The sequence below is a fragment of the Apaloderma vittatum genome, unplaced genomic scaffold (genome assembly GCF_000703405.1).
Source record: "Apaloderma vittatum isolate BGI_N311 unplaced genomic scaffold, ASM70340v1 scaffold10022, whole genome shotgun sequence".
NCBI lineage: Eukaryota > Metazoa > Chordata > Aves > Trogoniformes > Trogonidae > Apaloderma > Apaloderma vittatum.
Genome location: NW_009703054.1, coordinates 1 through 23,680, shown reverse-complemented (window position 1 = coordinate 23,680; position 23,680 = coordinate 1). Strand labels below are relative to the sequence as shown.

General features: G+C 36.5%; 1 protein-coding gene across 2 annotated transcripts; it reads right to left on the bottom strand.

Annotated features, from left to right (window-relative positions):
* Positions 1–585: 585 nt before the first annotated feature.
* On the bottom strand, positions 586–21,244 carry GKAP1 (G kinase anchoring protein 1). 2 transcript variants are annotated; one of them, XM_009864468.1, is made up of 11 exons: positions 21,032–21,244; positions 18,493–18,636; positions 9,853–9,930; positions 8,176–8,290; positions 7,147–7,169; positions 6,356–6,508; positions 5,879–5,980; positions 5,120–5,183; positions 3,486–3,556; positions 2,559–2,636; positions 586–633 (listed from the first exon to the last, which is right to left on the bottom strand). In XM_009864468.1, exons 1-11 carry the CDS (start codon positions 21,242–21,244, stop codon positions 586–588), a joined length of 1,089 nt encoding a protein of 362 aa, XP_009862770.1. The 2 variants fall into 2 exon arrangements, with proteins under 2 accessions (XP_009862770.1, XP_009862771.1); XM_009864469.1 differs by lacking the exon at positions 6,356–6,508.
* Positions 21,245–23,680: the final 2,436 nt, after the last annotated feature.

The following is a 23,680-nucleotide window of genomic DNA, read 5'->3' as shown; positions in this document are numbered from 1 at the left end:
TCTCCTCAGGGCTGCTCTCAATCCCTTCATCCCCCAGCCTGTGTTGATACCAGGGGTTGCCCCGACCCAGGTGCAGAACCTTGCACTTGGCCTTGTTGAAGCTCATGATATTCCTATACAGGGAAAGGAAAGACTGTTGACTTTTTCTTTTACTTTCTTTTTTAAATAAAACAAGATCTGGATCCAGCAACAGCAAGATGCTTTTGCATGAGCTTTCTCACTTTCAGTTTTGACTTCGTTGAACTTTGTCTATTTGCATACTAATGCATTTGGATCTCGATAGTCATTAAATGAAGTCTTCTTAATAGAGAAATTATTTGAAAGCAAGAATTCAAACATAGAACTGCAAGAGTAAATTTTATTAACTGATTAATAAACTAATGGCATTAGTTTCAGCTCTGCTGGAATACTAGTTTTCTTATTTTTCTGTGGCAGAAAGTGCAACACATCAAATATTCAGACCGTTCAACTAGTAATTGTTAATTTCTCTTTAAAAACTGCATAGTTGAGCAACAAATATATAAATTTCTGGAAAACCCTGAAGAAATATTTATTTTTTTGCTTTGAATCTGGTGTCAGAGGAGATCACCTGCACTGGTCAGATTTCAAGTGCCTTTTCCCTTTTTTCTCACTCTGTAAGAAAAAATTAAAATAAATGTTTAGTTAATGTACTAGACATGACACTGTATATCTGCAGTTAGTTTGTACGTTAAGGTAGTATAAATCGACAAGGAAAAAAAAACACCTCAGGAGTTAAGTTGCATACTTTTGTTAAATTACACAACTATTATGGGACCCAAACTTGTCTTAACATGAGATACTGTTATATAAATTAAAACAGGCAAGGCAGGTATAGGATAAGTAACTGCGACGTTAACATCTAGGGATAAAACCACACTGGTAAGCCCTTCCCTTTTTTTGTGGTGGTCATTTTTGTTTAGTTTTAATCTAAAGATTCTGGGTTTTTTGTTTTTTGTGTTTTTTTTTTTGAAAGGCATCCTTATGTTTCAAAGCAATATTCCATAAAAGATTGGGCCTCATGTTATGAAAGACAACCTGATAAGAAGTAGTCGTATAAGAAGAGTTGTCCTGGTCAGCCTGCAAGATTACAGGAGAGAACAATATAGGCAGAAACAACAAGCCCTCCATGGCAGAAGACAAAACACACGTACAGGAAAAAAAAACCAAAACAAACTAAAAAACAGTTAAAAAAAGTAAACCCTCAACCACCCAAACAAAAAAATAAACAGAGTAAGGAATTAGGGAAGAAACAACAAAAAGTGAAAAGATAAAAGCATGTTAGACAGGAGGGGCAGGGGAAACAGAGCATCTGAGTAGGTAATTTTGCAGTAATTCCAAAGCATTTAACAAAGACCATTTTTTTTGTAAGTTTTTTACTGTTATGCTTTTAATCCTGTTTATTACAATTAACCACAAAACATTTATTGTATTCAAAAATCTCTATTTACACAGAAAAATACTTAACATGAACAAAGGCACGGATGGGAAAGGAAAACTGAAGTTGTCAGAAGAGTGATGCGAATGAACTTGGCAAAAGATTTACTTTAGTTTCAGTTAGTGGTAAGAACACTCGGCTTTTCTGTAAGGGACTGAACAAGCACATATATTTGTCAACTGCTGCAAGATAATTTTAAGAAGGAACTCGCTCACTGATGGTAAAGTTACAAGAGAAAGCTAACAGAAAAAGACAAGAGATTACGTACAGAACCCCATGTAATGCTAGCCAAACAATTTTATGTAATAAGATTTGTTGGTTCAGAAAATATAATTATGGCTTAATGAGCAAGTTTTCACAAAATTATAGTATTCCAACACAATGTGTTACAACTTGAAATAGGATAGCTTGCCAAAGACTACACTGCTACCTGAGAAGTTTCCATTTTATACTGCACTCTCTCCTTGTAACCTCTGTGAAAATTCTGTCAAAAACAGACAAGAAAACCCATCCAAAACTGAACAAAACCACCCAAAAAATATGTCGTCATGCCCAAGTACAAATCCTTATTCACAAATACTGTCACTCTTCAAAAAAAGTTAGAATGTTAAAGAGCATACTATTTATGCAAAAGTTAACCAAAATTCACTGACATGCACTGCATTAACAGCCAAGTTGAAAAAACAGCATAGGCGCAGTGAGCAAGACACTGATCATTCATATTTCAACACAACTTGGGAATCTCCTACCAAGATTTGCCTAAAACAGAACTGAGATACAGAACCCAAGAAAGAATGTGGAAAAAAAAGCCATGAGTTAGTCTAGTTACACCATTAGACCATGAAAACAACTTGTTACTTGAAATGTTTATTGACTAGCATACTTCAAGAAGTTTTAAAGTACAAAACAGATAGCACACTTGAACTTTCAAAACTTGTGCTTTAGTTTAGCTACTGTTTATTTGTTTTTTCCACAATATGAACCATCAATTCATTTTTTAACTGGGAAAAATAGAGCTTATCCGTCAATTCAGAACATGTTACGTCGTGATAGTCTCAGCTACTTCAAAACCAGATAAACTACAAACTCAGAAAATATCTACCTGATATTTTGTTAATTCTGCCTGCAGTAGTTTCACTTTGGATCTTTCTTGCTCTAACGCAGCATGAAGTATAGTTACCTAAAAACATACAGAATATGAGTTTATGAAATACCCTTAACATGTGTGAGTTTATCAAGTCAATGTTGTTCTCCATTAGTATTGTGTTGGACAAACAGGTTGTACATGCTGAGTTCAAGTGTGACTACATTGTGCATGAACTGAAAGTGCAAGTATAATGTTTTGTAATGACCTATTTTCCTAAGTAACATTCACTAGTTTACCTGTATAGTGATACAGAAAAGCTAGAAACTCTTTGAACTTCCTAGATTCTACATCAGTTTATTCCACAAAACACTTTACTGATGTACTATTATGCAACACAGACAAGCTTATTACATCACCGTAAAAAAAATACTGTATTATATATAAGACATTTGGAAAAGTCAGTGGCTTAGAACTAACAGTCACTGTGGACAAAAAACTAAGCATAAAAGTCTTTATACCCTCTACTACAGTGACTTCCCAGCTGACATGTTTTAAGTAATTTGTAGGTCACTTGTGTTCATAAACTTGAGACTAGAAACATATTTTTAAAAAAGCAACCTAGCCCCATCCAGGAAAAAGCATCTTCTGAAGCATCTTTCTGAGCTTCCTGTCTTGGATTTCCAGAGAATGATATTCCTACAGTGCTGTTCAGGGCAAAATCATTTCAAGCATGCTGACGTTTGCTGTCTTTCTAGAGTCATACTGGATATATACATAATACATGTCCTCTGACACACATAGTGCAGTGCTAAGGATGAAACACTTTTTGCTTCTAGCAACTTTTTATTTCAGCTTCCTCCCTTCCCCACCCATATCACTGCCTTAAATAAATAGCATTTTTGAAATACTCATGAAATTTTCCATTTACAAATGCTTGCTTACCTGCGCAGTCAATTCATTTTTGATAATTTCAGACTCATCAACCTGCAGGAGTATTTCTGCTTTGTCTTTCACTACAGAGAAAGAAAGATACAGCATGAGGATCTTTCTAGATTTACAGTCCTTTATCTGCACTAGCACCGTCACATCATTTTACTTCACTCATTTGTTACTTCTAAATAATGTTGTCTTTACTAGAAGAATGGTAGATGTAAACCAAAGCCAACCAGTGCCATTAGCAGCAGCTTGGAAAGTTCTGGAGATTCAACTCCAACCTTGCATTGCTTACTCCACTCTTAACCCTCTAATGAGCACGGATTTTTAGAGAGACCCATTGTGAGCAAAGTCAATCAGAAAACTAAATATTTGCAAAGGATCAAGATTCTGGGAGTCATAAGCTTCACATATGAGCTCAGTCATAGCTATGTAAGCTATTTACTCACATGGAGATGTTTGAACTATTTAGCAAGTGTTTGTGAAATAACTGTGGATAACTTCTTCATCCTGAGAAATTTTAATTGAACTTTTTCAAAGCTCAATTCTGCCATAAACTCTTCTCCCCAAAATACAAAACACCTGGTCTGTAGGAAAACACAATAGTGCTAATTTTATACTATGTTATTATTCCGCAAGGAAAGATAAAACATTCAGAACTTTACCTCTTTCCTCCCAAAATGAAAATATTTTATCTTGGCTCAGACACTGATCTGAAGTAATAAAGTTTCAAGATAAAATTTGCAATAATGAATCACATTATGAATGTTTGAACCAGCTTAGACATAGTTTTTGCAAACATACTTTGAAGAAAAAAAAATAGGTTCTTTTGATAACGATTTAGCCCTGAGAAGAAACTACATACAAGAGCTGAATTAAGAAATTAAAAAACAATGGCAATTTTATAACAAAATTAGTATGGCTAGCATCAGACTCAACTTGCCTAATAAGTATAAAGATACTAGGATATTTACATAAATATGAGTGTGTATACATTTTTTTGGCAGAAAACTCTGTTACACTCTTAGAAGAAAATTATCACACAGTTTCACATATCTTGTGGTTTAGCTGTCCCTATTCATTGTGTGGCAAAAGACTTCTTAGGTGTTGAATTATGTTTCCAAGAGTTCACAGCTTGCAAAGGTGCAAGAACTGAAGTTTCCTCAAGTGTGTCTAAATAGATACTATGATGAGATTAGTCCAGAACAGATAGCTGATACTAGTAAAAGAAAGTCAAACTCAAAGAATCATTGTACCTAAAATGTAGTTAAACAATTATATAAACAATTGAAGTTGAGATCTCAATGTGCAACTGATTATTTCATTATATAACAGAAATGCAGTATTTGTGTGGTCCACCAAATTCTGTAGTTCACAGCACAGGTACAAGGTATAGAAACATGGAATGGTTTCACTTGGAAGAGAACTTAAAGACCACCATCTGTCACTGGCAAATTAATATAATTAAATAAATAAAATCATAATTAACTAATAAATTTCAAATTAGATATAATTTAAAAAATTAATAGCTTTTTGGCTCTTTATAGCTGTCACTGAGTCATCGTTTTTTTAAAAGCTGCTCTGAAAGTTCCTTCCATGTTTCAAAAAGAACATTTAAGTTTCCTGATAAAATTCTTACTTACTTTCCCCTTCTTGCATCAGCTTCAGAAGTTGTGCATTTCTTGCTTTTACTTCTTTATACTTTGCCTGTATTAAAGATACTGAATTATTACATGTGTAACCTAATAAAAGAGTGTTCTATAAACTAAGCGTGACTTGGAGTTAGACTTCAGAGTTGATAATTTCCAAAGAGAAGCTAATCATGGCATCACAGAATCAGAGAATTGTGTAGGTTGGAAACGATGTTTCGGATCACCTATGTCTTAATTAAACCACAGGAACTTCTCCTAAACCTGACAAAATATTCATTGATTTCTTTAACCACTTTGAATATTGGACTGAATCTACAAAAAAAATCCCAACAATATGCAGTTCTTAAATGCAAGAAAAGCAGAGTAGATAGGTTGGAAAAGAGCTAAGAAAGTCCAATTTCCTGCTCAAAGCAAAGGTAACTTCCAAGGCAGATCAGATTGCTTAGGATCTTGCCTAGTCTTAGATTACATCTTTATATTTTTGACCATTAAAATAGCAATACTAGAAAACAACTAGTGACTGATTTGCCAGATAGGACATTTATTTCTGGATGCTTTGCCTTGATTCTTTTGATGATTTGCAGATGCTCAACCTACCAAGAAACACCACTTCATATGGTACTGAAGGAATAATTTGCTCTGTGGTCAGTCTAAAGCATCTCTAGAGATTGGTCAAATTTTAATAAATATTTGTTTCAAATGTATAATAATGTTAAATTTTGTCATTTGAAGGCATTATCAGGTACATACCTCCCACTGAGTTATTGTATTTTTCAGTTGCTCAATTTCTGCATCTTTCTTAGCAAGCTCAAGCTTTAGTTGTTCTGTCTTTCCATCTTTCAAAACACTCTCCTATAAGGAAAAAATTTAGTGATGTTGATTCTTGGTAAAAGCAACTTACTTGTTTGTTAGAGAAGAGAACTTTTGATCACAACTAAAGAGGTATATATGAATAGATACAAAAAGGGTAAGAAACATGTGAATAAATGTTAGCATTTTCTGTTGAGCAAACATGATTTCAAATCATAAGTGTTTTGTTTTAAAAAATTTATATATATATACACCTCTTCAGATAGATAAAAATATTAGTGTTGTGGGGTTTATAATTCTTTAAGATTATCATGATTTTGATTTTTGCTTTCTTCTACTCAGGTGCTCCCTTCTGATCACCAAATAAGATTCATTAGGCAAACTTCTTCAATTCAGAATGACTGCTGTTTTACATGCCTGGTTATGTTCACGAGATGTGTAGTTATCTGTTTCACTGTGATCAGTAAGCTGGACTTTCCTTTTCTCTCTTTCACGTATTCTGGGAACATTATCTTCCAGTCTGATGAAAAATCCTCCATCATGCAATAAAGACTGGGAAGAGTTTGGTTCCTGTCAAAAATAAGTACTATAACAGATCTTCCTTTTCATATAAGGTAATACTGAGCTAGAAATAAACATGTTTAAAAAATAAGTTAAGTCATGGAAAAGCATTACATCGAGATACTGTTTTATGTTATATATCCTGAGAATACTGTGACTTCCACGTAAAGAATATCATATAAATTGAAGAGCCTAGAAATAAAACAAATATTTAGCTGATGACAAGGTTACATAAAAGCATGAAGCTGGAATTCAATAATTCAAACTATGGCTACACTCATCTATGTTCTTGTACTGTTCACTACTCTTCTCTCTTCCCTTTGTGAACTGCACTACAACATAGTAGCATCACAGTACCCTCTTATCTAATTTGCTTCTTGAATTTTTAACAGGCTTTTAAATCTGCAAGTTGGATCAAAGACTAATGAAAACTACTGAAAACTAATGAAGAAAGAGGTAGTTCTAAGAAAGCAAATAATAATATCAAGATACAAGAACTGCGGGCATACATCTCCATTAAATCTGCATCTATAAAAATTTTTCAAATGGAAATCAGTTTCAGAATGTTGCTATAGAAAATGATAAAATAATTACCTTCTGAACATAGAGTTGGGTTTTTTTATCAAACTAGTTTGAATAAGACTTACCTCATGTTTTTTAGCAAAGTTATCTGAAAATAACAGAAAAAAATGACATTAATAAGTTACTCAAATCTTGTCCAGCTAGCTCTTGAAACATTTTTGAAAAGTGTGGGAAGAAAACCCATCTACTGGAGTTCTCCAACATTAACTCTTCTCTTAAATTCAAAAAAAAAAATAATAATAATTACTAAAGCATTAGAAGCCAATACATAAACTGTGTATTAAATCAATCCCTGTATATGCATCTTCTCCCAGATCTTTCAGACTATTTAATCAAAAGCAGCATCTCATATTGTCTTGCTTCAGTTAAAGTGGAAGGCAATGTCTTCAGTACAGACACTTAAGGAATTTGTTGGTTTGTTTCTTTAAGTCTATTTAAGCTTTTCTAACATGTATCTCACTGTATACCTGAAGGCCTTCCATGCCTTCCAGATCGCTGTGCTTTTTCTTCTATTCAGAGTATTTGGAAAAAATAATCTTATTGTTGATGTATATAAAAGCATCATTGCAAGAAAAACCTTAGAAAACAAATTACTTTCTTCCGTTTCTGGAATCTACTAAAAATCAGAATCTCTGCTTTATAGATTTATGAAGGAGTTTTAAACATGTAAATAATGTATATAATATGTTATTTCAATATTTACTCATCTTAATAAAAGACTTGCTTAAAAATGACTTGCTGTTAGCCAGGAAAAACAGAAGCTCAGTTGCCCAGAGAGTGCAAACTCAGTAAACAAAAAACCCCCATTTGAATTAAAAAAAAAAAAAAAAAGGTCATATTAAGAATGTTTGGGTCTACTACACATCCCAGGGATATATGTTATCCTTAACCCCTTCTTTATTTCCTGCTAATTAACTAGCCCATTGTTATACAATGAACTATATTCTGTAGGACCCACTAACTGCAACTCATTTAGTGTTTGTTTAAATACAGTATTAACAAACAGAAACTGAGGAATTTTGCTGTTAAGATACACACTGTGAAAATTCCAAGTAGAACAGCTCATATGGTATGATAAGGCATACCTATATTACTGTCTGACGGAAAGCCTTTCAGAGACACAGTGAGAGGTTTGTCTTTTCCTTGTTGGTTCTTTTTCTTACTCACAGACTTTGACTGAGGTGAAGTATTTTCAACGCTTTCATATTCCTAGAAGAATAAAGTCCCACTGGTATAATTTTCTGCAATACCCAAATATCTTTTCCTGAAACTTTACAAAGGAAAAATAATAGAGATAATGTACTAAAAGAGATTTTAGCCATAGTAGTGACTTGCAGGATTGGTTTACAGAGTGCAAGAGCTATCATCAATTAAGCATCGATTCTGTTCTCTGAAGTAGAGCATTGCTCTCCACTAAACAGCACGTGAACTATCAGCCTGACACTTCCTCAATCCTACATCAGATTTTAACCAGAAACTCAAACTAAGAATATATGGTAATCAAATTCAGGATGGCAGAGTGCTACACAATGCATGTTGGTACTCTTAAAAAGAAGTCTACTGTACCTTCTTTTTATTCTCACAATATGCTCACTCATTCAGTAGAAGTCAGAGAGCTGTTAGTGTGCAGCAATGCTCTACCAACTGACCTTATTGCTGTTGAAACCACACAGCCTGCTACATGATTGCATTTAAACTGGAGTCCCACCTTCCAACATGAAGATCCTTAGTAAATTCTCAGTGTACCAGTTGTTATCCTAAATACTAATTAATTAAATGTTCTAAGATTAAGAATAATCTTAAATGTTAAATATTTTCAAAAATTGTTATATTAACATGAAAACATGAAAATTGAGTGCTTTTCTTCCCACAGAAACAACATTTGTTTAGCATACTCAGGTACTCTGTATTTTGAATATATAGTATATATTTTAAATTATTCAGAGGTAATTCTCAAAAGATCTACAAATAATGCTATGCTACTATGTCTTAAGATTGTCTTCATTTTAAACAAAAACTTTTAGTATGTAAGTTAAAAACATATCTTTGGTTTTCAAGAATTATGCATTCTACCCCTCAAAATATGAAATACTGTACAGAAATATTCGCACAAAAGCACACATGCAATTTTTGTTTCTTGAAGATGTGTGATTATATTTAAATGTACATATTTCCATAACCTTTCTTTGTGTTCTACAAATAAGAATCCAAGCATACTATTTGAGAACAATTTTTCAGTGTTCTCTAAGAACCACTCAGAGAACAGCATCCTGACCAGATTAAAAAAATGTATACAGCTTTTAGAAATAAAATATTTACACTCAAAATACACTCAGAAAAAAATGTTAGCAATAATGCAAACTACTCAATCATAATCCACAGTTTAAGGCCTAAGGAGAAGTCAGTGCTTTGATTGCCTTACTCCTCAGCTGTGCTGTATTTTTTTCTGAGGAAGATCAGGTTATCTTCTTGTACTCTTAAAAACCTTCAGCACATCTATAGGCCAGGAAATTGAAAAAGTAAAACCAATTTTCCACCTTTATAGGCCAATTAAAAAAAAAAAAACAAACCACTTCATACTATTACATATGTTTTCTTTAAAATCCAGTATTTCTCCAAACTCTTAAGCATCTGAACACTGCAAGCACACAATTTACATTTTACAATTTAAATTTACAATTTACCTACATTTAGTAGGGGTCTTGCTTTATTTTTAAAATCAAAGCCTCAAATTTCTTTAACTTTTACATTAGGATGAAATTTCCAAATACCTTTTTGTGCTTTTCATATTCCAGTTTGCTTAGCAGCAGTGCTTTTTCAAGATCAGCTTCAAACATTTCAGATGTCAGCTGAAGAAATATAATTAACATATTTCATGTGACTAGGTTGGTAAAAAAGCAGAGGAAAAAAAAACAACACTAGGACCATGCTAAATTTTCAGTTTCAATGCACGTATCACTAAAATTGCCAAAAAGTTTCATTGATGTGGCATGTGGCATTATTAACAGCTAGTATACCTTTTTATACGAAAAGTAATAAAAATCTTGCTTTGGGAAACTTTGTGATGGATGTAAGCATACAATAAGTTATGCACATCTTTATGTAATACAGTTACCATCTTGATGATTTGTTTACGTGAGATGTCTTTACTTTTTATTTTTAGTCTGAAACATGAAAACAAGATGTTAAAGGTCATGAAAGGTCATTATAGACCACCAGAAAGTCTAAGCACTCACCCACCATGTAGAAAAGGTTAGATTAACTGCACTTTTTTTTTTCTACAAAAAAGAGCAGAACTGAGAAAACCTAAATTATTTCCAGATGTTTTCTCTGTCATTTCTGAAAAAATGAAGTATGTAAGTCTTCTTGGGAGATGCAAAGGAAATTTGAAGCTTTCTAGGTGTGAACTATTAAGAAAATGAACTAGGAACAGCAAAACAGGAATGACAGATGGGCTATCTCTTTTTCCTTGTGCTATAGAAAAATAGGAAAGTGCACAGAAACCCAGCTCCTGCTGCATAGAACGTTGAAGGATTAACTTAAGACTAGTACCAGCAATAGTTCAATGGAGCCAAAGTAAGAGATTTACCTAGAGGATGTAGTTGCTATAGTTGAGGTAGGTAATGGATAATAAAAATTTATAAACAGCTAATAACCTGTTAAGGTTTAAGGAGAGGCTGGATGTGGCACTTAGTGCCATGGTCAATGTGGTGGTGTTGGGTCATAGGCTGGACTTCATGATCTCAGAGGTCTTTTCCAGCCTCAACAATTCTGTGGTTCTGTGAAAACCACTGAGCTAGTTTTGCCTATACGCTGCTGAATCCAGTGTGGCAATGACAGTTATCTATCAAAAATTAGGCCTCATAGTCTAATACACTGAAAAATTTGAACATGAAAAAGGAGAGAATGGGGATTAAAAAGTAGACTACTGAAAAGAACAATTTACACACAAAAATAAGGTAAAGTTAGAGGAAAGATAAGCTTAGGATTTCTACTTTTGTGTATCTGAAAACACTGATTTAACACATATGCTCCTAAATAACTGTCAAGAATTACTACCACAAAGTTAATAATTATTAAAGAATGTGTAAAAATTGCATTATGTGATCTCAAGTACAACAATAACCCTATCACAATTTACTGATCTAGCAGTCATTCAATTCAGGGCAACACCTGAGTGTTCGAAGCTGACTGTACAAAGCTTGCTACTTCTAAGCAGCAGTGCAGCTGAGAGGTTTACACCTGAATATTCTCAAAGCCAGATATCGTCCCTCCATAATTTTCCAAACACATTCAGTTCTGCTTGCATGCATAGCCTGAATGTCTCGGGATAGCGAGCTATTGGCTCACTACGAGTTAAACCTATCCAACAATCGAGAAACCATGGATTCCTTCACTCAGGTACTGGGAGAGCACAACCAATAGGTAGGATCCAATAGTAGCATGAAATTGAGACCTATGCATAAATCTCTTGGAGTGACTCTTCTTAAAAGCTTTGCTAAAGAAAGACCACGCTATTTAAATAATAGCATGTATTGGGTTTGCCAGGCCGGATTTTGGTGGGGAGGGGGCTGTAGGGTGGCTTCTGCAAGAAGCTGCTAGAAGCTTCCCCTGAGTCTGACAGAGCCAATGCCAGCCAGCTCCAAAGATGGACCCACCGCTGGCCAAGGCTGAGCCTGTCAGTAAAATGATATGGTGACCACGGCAGCTCCACAGTATAGAACGTTGACAAATATTTAAAAAGAAACTTCCAGGCAGTATAGTAATTTGAAAGGTCAATAATGAAAAGCACTTAATGAACTGGGAGATGCTCTTTGTGGAGTTGAAATCAGTGGGAGCAGGGAGACACTGCGTCTTAGCTACTGCTGAATATCACCATCCCTTGCAGTATACCATTTAAAATTTACCTCTTCATAGTCAATACTGTCTTACTGGACAAGAGATACCATGGAACAGAGGATAGGATTTCATGCCTTCTTAAGCTGAAGAATTCAAACTCCTGTCTCTCCTCTCATATAAGCATGTGCCAGCTGCAGCTTCAACATTCCTCTCAATCAGTTTCTCCAACTCGGAGAAGAGATGCTTTCATTAAATCTTATGATACAGTCAGCATGACTTAGTGAAAAAGCAACACACGGACAGCAGAACAGCTATTAAAATGCTACATGACATTTGATGCAACCTTAACAGTGTATTATGTCAAACTTTTAAAAAATATTGTCATAAATGTGCAGTAATGTCGTTTTGTTTGGGAATTTGACATTCTTAAGTGTGCTGAAACAGCTTTGCAGCTGGTCCACTGTATTCCACATAACAGAAGTCAGGCTTTGTAACAGACTGCTAAACAGATGTCTCAAACAGTCTGGGCCTTTTCTGAACCTCAACTGGCCACAGCCGCCTGCCCGCACACCTGTCCGTGTTGGTGCTCAGCACTCTCCTGAGTCTACTGCCCCAGCCCTGCACCGGTGGAGGTGTGTTGGCAAGAACGAAGAAGTCAAGCCAGCAGAGGGAGGGGTGACACTTCCCTCAGAAGCCTCCACCATCCTTCAGACCCATGCCTGGTAATTTTCCACAAGGGTTAAACAACATGATGTGGCAGGAACTTCACAGTATAAAAGGCGATCGCCCTGAGCAGTTAGGCACTCTTGCCCACCACAAGAAGATTGCTCTGTGTGCCACCATGGTCATCACAGGATCAGAGGGTGGTGATCTTTCTCCTACAGCCTTCCAGTTCCAACAAGAGTTATCTATGGAAAAGCCGGTTCTTTTGTTTCTGCTAAAGGTTCTTTATTGTGAGGCACGTTAATAGCATTAGATGGACAAGTGAAGCATATCAATGTTAGTTCTTTGCTGTTGGTAAATAAAAATGGTGTTAGGATCCTTGGTTTTGATTCAGCTTAATCTTGGCCTGGGAACCAGTGAACCTGAAAGATCACCATCCTGAAAGACTGGGACATGACAGACTCTTCATAAGGTTCTAACACTTCTCAATCTCTAAAGAATACTTTACCTTTTCTTCCTGCTACAGGGACCTCCTGTAAGTTTTACTTACCATCTCTTGCTAATTTTAAGAACAATACTATTGTGGGCTATAAGATAGTTTAACTGATCCTTGCTTTAACACTTCATACACCAATATAAGCATATCGTCTCACTCTTCCTTTCATAGAATCATAGAATCATCTTGGAAAAGACCTCTAAGATCACTAACTCCAACCATTAACCCAACACCACCATGACTCACTGCTCCTGCCCAGTTTGGCGTCATTTGCAAACTTACTGAGGGAGCATTCAATCCCCTCATCCGGATCACTGGTAAAGATATTAAACAAGACTGGCCCCAAAACTGAGCCCTGGGGGACACCACTTGTGACCAGCCACCAGCTGGATTTAACTCCATTCACCACCACTCTCTGAGCTCAGCCACCCAGCCAGTTTTTAGCCCAGTGATGAATAAACCTTTCTAAGCCATAAGCTGCCAGCTTCTCTAGCAGAATGCTGTGGGAGGTGGCGTCAAAGGCTTTACTAAAGTTCAGGTAGACAACATCTACAGCCTTTCCCTCATCCACTAAGCGGGTCACACATTGTCACAGAAGAAGATCAAGTTTGTTATATACCACCTGCCCTTTATAAACCCATGCTGGCTGGGCCTGATCATCTGGTTGCCCTGCATGTGCCATCCAAGCACACTCAAGATGAACCACTCCATAATCTTCCCCGATACTGAGGTCAGGCTACCAGGTCAGACTGCATCTCCTAGGATCCTTCTTCCAGCCCTTCATGTAGATGGGCATCACATTGGCAAGCTTTCAGTCATCTTGATGGAAAGAACATAGCATCCCGTGAGCTGTGAAGGAGAATTGATAGGAGAAGCAGCATCCCACGAGAAACAACCTCTCAGGGTCGTTAGGTGGCAGTTAGTCAGAGGCCTATGGTACACATGATAGGGGCAGTTGTCTAGCACCAGCTGTAAAAGAACAAAGGCTGCCAGGATGGAGGCTGTGTAGTACTCGTTGTAAAAGTACATAAAACAAAAATATTTGACAGGAACACTAGTGATAAGGGTACCTAACAAGGACCATCCGGTGACGAAGCCCCTTGTGGAATTCGAGGACAAGATACCTTATGAAATGTGCTGAGAACAACTAGTTTTGGGACTAAGGTAAAAAGTTCATGAGGAAGACATATGGCCTTCATCCCTGAAGACCCCTGCCCACGACCACCAGGAGACACTGTGCAAGCGTCAAGAGGAGGAGCAGCCAACCACCAGAACTGGGTGCCTTTTTCGGCTTAGCTCATGAATATGTATAGGCGTCTAATGAGTATGGAACTTTCACTGCATATAACCAAGGTAACTGCATCGTTCAGGGGTGCACGTCTTTGGAGGAGAGATCCCTCGTGCACCAGCGCGCTTATTAAAACATGCCTACTTTATAACTTCTTGAGTTATAGTCTTTTCTGCGTGTCAGTCTGGGACTTCTCCTGTTAACCAGGACTGCTGTTAAATGATGGAGTGGCTTGGCAAGCTCCTCTGCCAGCTCCTTCAACACTCTTGGGGGGATCCCATCTAGGCCCATAGATTTGTGAGTGACCAGGTGGCTGTAGCAGATCATTAAACAACTATGGAGGGTGTATTCTGCTCTCTGTTCCTGTCTTCCAGCTCAGAGGGCTGAACACCCTGAGCATAACTGGTCTGACTGTTAAAGACCAAAGCAAAGAGCACCTTAAGTACCTTAGCCTTTTCCTCATCCTTGGCAGCAATGTTCTCCCTGCCGCATCCAATAAGGGATGGAGATTCAACTTGGCTCTCGTTTTGTTGCTAACGTGTTTGTAAAAACATTTTATTTTATCTCTTACAACAGTGGCCAGACCGAGTTCTAGCTGGGCTTTTGGCTTTCTAATGTTGTCTCTGCATGACTTAACTAGACCCCTCTACTCCTCCCGAAGTGTCTGCCCCTTCATTTGGAGGTGGTAAACCCTGCTTTTTTTCCTAAGTCCCAGCCAAGGCTTCCGGTTTAGCCAAGCCAGTCACCTCCCTGCCCATTCGTCTTATGGCAAATGGAGGCAGCCTGCTCCTGTGCCATTAAGACTTCCTTCCTTATCTGTATCTGCCTGTAATATAAAACCTTGTTCTTAAAAAGCTATGCACAGACCCTATCATGTTTATATCTATGAAGTGGTGGCAACAATATAATAAACTGCTACACGGACAACAGCTGATAAGAAATTTAACACTCTCCACATGAGGTTTCGTTCTCTGCCAGAATTCAAGATTCAGTGGGCTGAGAGGAGCAGGATCTAAATGCTAAATGGCAAAGACCCCTAACCTGGCTAGGGTAATCCATGCAAATACATGTACTATGCAACACATCCTAGTAAATGGAAGGCAGCTTCAGTGGTGTGGAATGGTGCAGATGTAAATCACTCTGCAGTCGTGCTTTTGGCGCAGTCAGAGGAAGGGAGATAAAAGAAATTGGAGCATGAACATCTCAAATTTTAAGTCATTTAACAATTAAACTACACAGAAGCTAGACAAGTTTCTGCCTTACCTCCCCTTGCATTGTTCACAGAATACAATTGAACGAGCCACGTTTTGAACAAGCATGAGGAAAAACAACCTGCAGCCATTGGTAATGTATCAGCCTTGAGTCCCTGTACACAGATTAACTAGACAGATCACTGCTCAGCAGATTCGCCTTGTCAGACCTACTCCAATGAGTATGTTTTTCTTCACCTATTACTATGCTCAAAGCATCATGTCTCTAAGACTTGTACCTTGTGTCTGTAATCAAAGTTACCTTAATATCACAATTCCTTAAATCAGAGTTACCCATTAATTCTTCAGATTATATTACAGAGCATAACAAATAATAATTTCACAGAACAAACACTGTAACACTACTTTAAAAAAAGTAACATTGAATTCATATCCTGAAATGGAAGTGTTACGACACGTTGGACAAGATTACAGGCAACAGAATAAGTTACTACTGCAACTGTTGATGATAATTTTAAATAGAAATAATAAAAGCATAGCTGTGGATATGGAAGGCTTATGGTTCTTCGTGCAACACTGGCCTTTACTCCCTAATTTGTATTCCAGGGTCACAAGTCTTTCACTGCTTTGTTAACAGGCTACTGCAGAAATCAGTGGGGACTCACAGGCTTTTAGTAATTATCCTTAAGTCCCTAAAAATGCATAAACCATAATTAAACTAAATTCCTCACCATTTTCACTCCTGTCCTTTATTTTCCCCCCTTCATATAAGAAAAAAACAAGCTAATTCAGTGCCTGCCAGTGCCATAATACACATGCATTATCTACAAATAGTGAAATAAGTTTCAAAAAGAATCTCATTGATTACCCATATTTTATTTACAATATCCTAATGAGACATACACAATGTCATGTACTTTGAGTTACAGTAAACATTTTGTTTGTTGTTCTAAAGACAGGAATTGTAAGTAGTAATTTCTTTTTCCACCCTTCAGATTCCACTATTCACATTTTAAAGAGTTCTGGGTGAAGTTAAAAGTAAGTTTAAGCAGCTTGGGCAGCTTTTCGGCACTTTTGAGGTCTAAAACTCAATGCTTTAAACTATTTGTGAACCAAAAAAGTTCACTGTAACCTCTGCGGTTACCTCAAAACCTGCAGTGTGAAAGTCATACCAATAACCTGAAAAAAAGTTTAATTATTTCGTGTTTACAAAATATCAGCACTACAGTCTAACAGTAATCATGCTAGTGTCAACCATTTCACTAAGTGTTTAGTGTAGCAAAAGAAAAATTAACAGAGAATTTGTTGGGAAAAAAATATTTACAGTCCACACTATACCTCTATTCTTTATGCTCAGTGCACTGTGACCACAGAAAGCTATTCAAAAATGTAGCCATGCTGCAAAACAGTCTATTCTTCAACCTCAAACTGTGACAGCATTTGGCTATTCCTTTTTCTCATAAAAATTAGACAGAGATTTCTTTAGAACTGTAACTATCATTATAGGAATTATAGGAATTGCTCTAAAGTTATTTTTAAAATAAGAAACCTACAGTAACTTCACAGCCTGTATGTCAGCAAGATCAAAATTAATAAGAATTGTTTATAACTGAGTTTATTTTGTCTGATCATTTCACCATGCAGTAATTAAACTATAAATATTTTTTTTACCTGCAATAATTACTTCATACCACACAGAATAAAAATACTGAACAAATCAAATCTATCCCTTAAAGCAATTCTGAAGTTAATTAGTTCTGGAAGTTTTCAAGAAGATTATTAGATCATTGCTTCATTGCTAGGACAACTATCTAGAAGCCTGGAAAGTTAAGAACTTGGCTATACTCTGTTACAGAAGGCACCTATACTAAAGTATTAGCAAGACACACACAAAATTTAAAAAATCAAGGACAGTATCCAAATGTCAGTCTTTCATCAATATGGCTTTCTGTATTGTGTCTTAATTAGAACAGGAAGCAGTTCAACAGCTTCATGAAACACTTTCATCTCCAGTAGGTGTGACTTATTAGCAATTCCTATTTTGGCCTAAAATAGCCGAAGTCCTGCCAATAAACTGTTTGCAAAGAAAAACAAAATTCATAACATTCATAGGATGCAAGAAAATCACTATGCATTCTTCAGTATCAAAAAGGAGTACTTCATAAGCTGAATTCAAGTCAAGAACCGAAAAGGCCAGTTTTAACTAACTGGCAGTGCAAGGACAGCAAACTATTGCATTTGTTTAAAGCGAAAATTATTCTGCTTTTTTGCATTAAGTGCATTTCACTGTGTCTTTTTTTGTGGTGGCTTTCTGTGGTTGGCTTTTTAGTGAAAAATATTATATTGCTCTTCATACAGGCACAATCAGACTTTGCTTTATCTCTACTGTATCCTTCTAGTTTAATGAACCCTACTAACAATATTATTACCAAAACCAGGTTCTTACCATTATAGGGCTATACAGTGTGCTAAAGGACAGTCAGCACTCAGAATTGAAGCGTTCTTTTTACCTTAAAAGGAACTAATTATCTAATACCTACTGGAACTTACCAAGCCTGGTTTACTATGGATCCATACTGCATACCCATATATTGCCCCACCAAAACATGCCCAGCTTTGCTCCCACCACACTATCTCGCCATCCTTTCATGGTAGTACTTCTAGTTGTTGTCCAAATGACATAAATTCCTCTTACCATATTAATGGTGCAGATAGGAGGTGTGCAAATGGCAGTACATGCCAGCTATAAAACTATATTTGATAGAAGATACAGCCTGAATTTCCATTGAACCCTTTCCTTCTATGTGGCGGTACTTCATTGCTTGCTCTTCAGCCCTCTTTATCCATGAGGCTTAACTTAATGGAGTAATGTACTTCAGAAAATCCAAACATGAAGAAATAGAGTAAGCTGTACCTGCTCATCTCTTTGTCTCCACTCCTGCCAATTTTCTTCCTGAGAGTCCTTCTGCACTGCAGTGGATAGCTTTTGTTCACTCTGAGATACACAGCCTCTGTGTGAGGATTTCTGAGGAATCTTTTTAAAGGCAAGGTTTCTCAGCTGGAAAACAGTAATTTTTAACAATCAAAATGTTGACAAGTATACAGCAGTAGTCTCAATGGTCTAACAAAGGCATTCAGACACATGCAGAAATAGACACGTACGTGCTCTACCTTGATCTGTAGTTTGGGATACATTTTTTGTTCAGTCATTTATGGTACACACCATACCATAAAATTATGGGAAATCATGCGTCAAACACCACATCCACATAACATAAAACAGCAAAAAAGTAAAGACATTCTGCTAGCTGAAAATACTTTCAACAAATCTGAAGTGAAAACTGTATCTGACAGATTTCATGCTGGATCATACAATGATCCATCACATCTGACCCAAACTAAATACAATGTCAAAGAAAAGGTGGTATACAGGTATACACAGATTTGGCATTGGCAAAAGGAGAAACTAGAGGTTCAGGTAGAAAAAGAAGACAGAGATTCCTTAGAATTTGTCAATATATAAAGTTGGTAACATCTGAAGAAACTGCAGTAAGAAATATTTTTAATCGCTGCATCATATGGAGTGCCATTTTAAATGTACCATACATAATTACAAAACTTCATAGCGAAAAAATAGCCTGCAAATTTGGCAGCTCAGACATTCATTCGCAAGCTTAAACATTAATTGACACTCTAGTCCTTACCTGGAATGAAAAGAAAGGTGCCAATACAATCTACCATCAATTTACAGGCAGGGGCTTCCTTAACAAAAAGGCTCATGGAAGGGAGAAAGAATCATAGAATGGCCCAGGCTGGAAGGGACCTTAGAGATCGTTTTAATCCAGCCTTCCTGCTGCCAGGGACGCCACCTCTCGACTACATCAGGCAACACATGGGGACCGAACGGGAATCGAACCCGCGACCTTGGCGTTGTTAGTGCCATGCTCAATTGACTGAGCTAACCAGCTACTATAAGATGAAAGATGAAGTAAAGAGAACCAAAGAACAATAACACAGTTCCCCTTAAGCGTGTTGATTATTGAGTGTCATGACTCTGAAAGCAGCAGCTCACCTTAGGCTTAAAATTACTTTAAATAGGACAATAATGCAAATACTTCAGAGTTCTTTTACTTTCTCTCTAAACAGTCCTTTGCCATATTGCATTTTGTCTCACTGCTGTCTCTCATGCTGTCATGCACCAGCATGACAAACCCTGCTTCCTGCTTCACATTCCAGAGCCGGCAAGAATACTGGTGCAGACCATTCTCATTTATAATTTCAGTGGAGTATAGCCATAGACATAGTACATGCTGGGACAAAGAAAATGAGTCAACCCTTACTTGCCCCTCTGCCATCACAAATATAAGTATCATTTCCATAAGAAATTATTTCTGGAGATATAGGCAACCCATGTGAATGCACACACTATTTTGATGGTGTGAAAAGTTTTGAGGGTGTCAAAGCAGTGATAATGAAACATCAGGGTACGCTTATTGAAAACAGTTTCCAAAATAAACAGAAGAGCATCAAAGCTAAAAAAAACCAAACAAAACTTTACTTAGCATTACTGCAACTACTAAAATTTCAAAGAGTAAGTTTAATAGATGCCAAAAGAAAAAAAGATGGGTTTGAGGGTTTTGTTAGTTTTACATACTAAATTTGTTAAGACATGTGCACAGTTTCAGGCAGAAAGATCATCTCAAATCAGTTGTCAGACACTGGAATTCCAGTTCCCAGAATCCTGGAACAGATCTTTCAATCTCATTTCTTAATTTCCACTTCAGATGAGTTGTAAGAATCCAAATGTCAGAAAATCACTACTATTCTTTACCCCTCAGTTCACAGTGGGGGAAAAAAAAAAAAAAACAAACCTCAGGGAGGGCTCTCAATTTAATAGATTAAGGGCTGCAATGATGAATAAAACTGAAAATTACAATTTAGGAAACCAGATTTTAGAGTTCTTCATACAGAGTAGGTAGGTTTATCTCCAGAAAAAAAAAAAGGAGGAAGGAGGAAGGAGGAAGGAGGAAGGAGGAAGGAGGAAGGAGGAAAACCACCCTTGAAAGGACCTTTGAATTACAATATGCTGCCTGTCCAAGCAACGCAACTGGAACTGACTACTTAACCAGCCTCTGAAAACAAATTGTTTACAAATTCATATCCTTTAGAAAGGTCATAACGTTCATCAGAAATTAATTACTCAAGTGATACTATCAAAAAAAAAAGTAAAACCTGCAATTTATTCTCATTAAAAATTTTCAACTTGTATGGTAGGGAATATCCTACTTTATATAAAGAATTCCTAATAAAGCAAAGGAAAAAAAAAATCGGTCTGTGATTAAGTAGTACTCGGTTAATATTTAAAAATCAAACAAACAAGAAGACCTGTCAGGGATAGCAAAAATTATTTACCAGACGACAACATTACCCACTACTGAAAATAATCCCTTTACCTCAGTGGCCTCGCTCTGCTGCTGTTCTTTGTTTTTTCTCCTTTTCTGTCTTTTTTTCTCATTTGCTGATGATCTTCCCCCTGAAGCCTGTGATTTACTGGCACCTCGGCCACTTCTTCCTTTTCCATGCTCTGAATCAGTATCGCTATCAACTTGTAGTAAAGCAAAACGGGATGCAGTGGTAGGAACTGAACTGATTACAGTAGATTCCATTGCTACTTTCACTGAGCTGGCTTCTTTTTAGTTATTTGGTTTCCTAGGAAAGTAGCATAGAAGTAAGAATTAAAACAGTGTTTGATCAAACAATTAATAAATCTTTAACATTATCTGTCAGCTAAAAGATAAAAGTGCCAAAATGCAGTATTATTTCTTCATATTTTTACTAAGCTATATTATCTTTAGTATTCAAACAAGAACTACAAATGAAAAGAATAATCTATAAAACAACAGTTACTTTAGGCTAATATATTTGGTCCTGAGAGATTATGTTTGATGGGAAAAAAAAAGTACAAGGCTCAAAGAAGTTGGCCTTCTATATCTGGAGAGGGGCTTGAGGGGACAGGTGCGAAAAAAAGTGTAGTGCTCCAAAACTGTTTCAGATGCCATGCCTGGAGCCTGGCAAACATACAGTTTGAGAAAGAAAGCAAGTAGATATTACGCACAAGTAGGCTCAAGTTTTGGGTAAGCAGCCTGATTTCTTATTTTACATGTTCCCAAGCCGCTGGAAATCCAACAAGCAGTTTTCTCCAAACCCAGTGTTGTGGCTGGTACTGTTCTCAAACGCTACGCTCACCTGTTCTTAGAGCACAACACAGAGGACGTTTTGGGGCAAGGCAGCACTGGGAAATACCCTTATGCTTTCTGTAGCTATACTATGACCAGTGTATATATCCCCATGACACCATTCCAAAGCACAAATAATTTATCTAGTGTAAAAGTTAAATTTTTGGAATAAGAATATTGAACTAATGGCAATTTTTCTATGGAAAGTTTAACGAATCAGGAAAAGATTGAAAGTGAAGTTATTTCATCAGCAATTCTAAATTTCATAGAAAACATCCAGCTGTGTTGATGCATTAGAGGGGTATAGAGAAATAATACATACTTTTTGAAAGTGGTGTTTGAGAGGAATCCTTAAGAGTTTGGCAACTGTGAACCTAAGTTGAATGTCTCCTTAGATGGTTCACAAACATGTTGCTTGCTAACTACTATTACAGAAGAACAGGAGAATCTACAGAAATTTCAAGAGATAGTTTTTATGGCTAAACTCCAGACTTTCTACAGAACAAGCCTGTATAGATACTCTAGAGATGCTCAGACACATCAACATGAAACAATGCTGTGTTACCAACGCTGTGGTAAATGGTCACTATTGTGACTATGACCCAAAAGAACTATTAAAAAGGAGGACTACATTTTATTTCTCAGAGGTTAAAGATAATAAGCAAGTAAGCTCATACTGTCCTTATTCAAGTTTACCAAAGACAAAGGTTACACTGAACAGCATTCTTCTCATACCAAAATTACCCTACTCTATTCCTCAAACAAACAAAAAAAGTGAGGAAAATTAAGCTGATTGGATAAAGATGGTTGTATCCTAGGAATAAAACAAATGTGACATCAAACTGTGAATCTAACTACTACTAACATTCATACTCTCTAATCAGATCACAACCATAGATCTAAAAAAACGCACACCAGTCACATCTAAAATACACTAAGCAATTAGTACTTGTTACTCTCTTTAAGTAATTAAACAACACGGTAAGTTTAGATTTTCCTGAGTTTCTGTGTATGCTTTTAAATGCATTTTAATACTCTATTCTGCTTAGAAGCTTAGTTACAGCAGAGAGATGTTCTGCTCTTACTATTTGAATATGCAGTAAGCTGAAACCTGAAACTCGTAGACAAGATTAAACACACATCTTCACAGAAAAACAGCACCAAAGGCAAGTGCTCAGTCACACTGCAACATGAACTTAGAATACTGGACATTGCTCCTAGCATTACACACAACTATCACAGTCTAAACACTGGAAGTCTGTAAACTCTCTATTTGGCTTTAACGAAAAAAGGATGGCTCTAGTCAGCCAAGAGCTCGGCATTTTTAGTCTTTATCTACTTACTGTGACGTATTTGAGTTTTCATATAAATAGGTAAGCAGTACAACACAGTCTTTATTAAGTTGTCAGTTGCCAGTGGTGCCAAGTATTTCTTTTTGCCCACACAATTTGAAAACTTTCCATACTGTCAAGCTGCAGCGACAGCAGCAAGATTCTTTGGAAATACAACTTAAGAGAAAACATCACCAACATACAATTACTAGTCACTCTAGAAAAAGAGAGGAAGAAAGATGAAAAGAGCAGTTGAAGTTCTACATCCCTATGAAAACTGCTTTCTCCCTTTTCAAGCAATACAATAGGTATACTTTTGCTGTCTGACTGTAGCTGCCATGGTGCCCAGATGCCAAGTATGTTAAGCAAGTGCTTCCTAAAGAATTCTGATGATTTATAATTCATTGAAATATTTCAGTAACAATGTGAAATTACAGACATTTATTCCTGAATTACACTAGTTTCCACAGCAAAAAAAAAGTAACGAGCTTTTAAAGGAAGCTGCAAGTTGTATTGGGTTGGCTCAGCCGGATTT

Excerpts from the sequence above, each read along its gene's own strand:
- GKAP1 (XM_009864468.1), bottom strand. The coding sequence starts at position 21,244 with ATGGAATCTACTGTAATCAGTTCAGTTCCTACCACTGCATCCCGTTTT. Across the intron at positions 7,170-8,175 it reads GAAAGGCTTTCCGTCAGACA|ATAACTTTGCTAAAAAACAT; the intron begins GTAATATAGGTA and ends TGTTATTTTCAG. Across the intron at positions 2,637-3,485 it reads AAAATGAATTGACTGCGCAG|GTAACTATACTTCATGCTGC; the intron begins GTAAGCAAGCAT and ends GTATGTTTTTAG.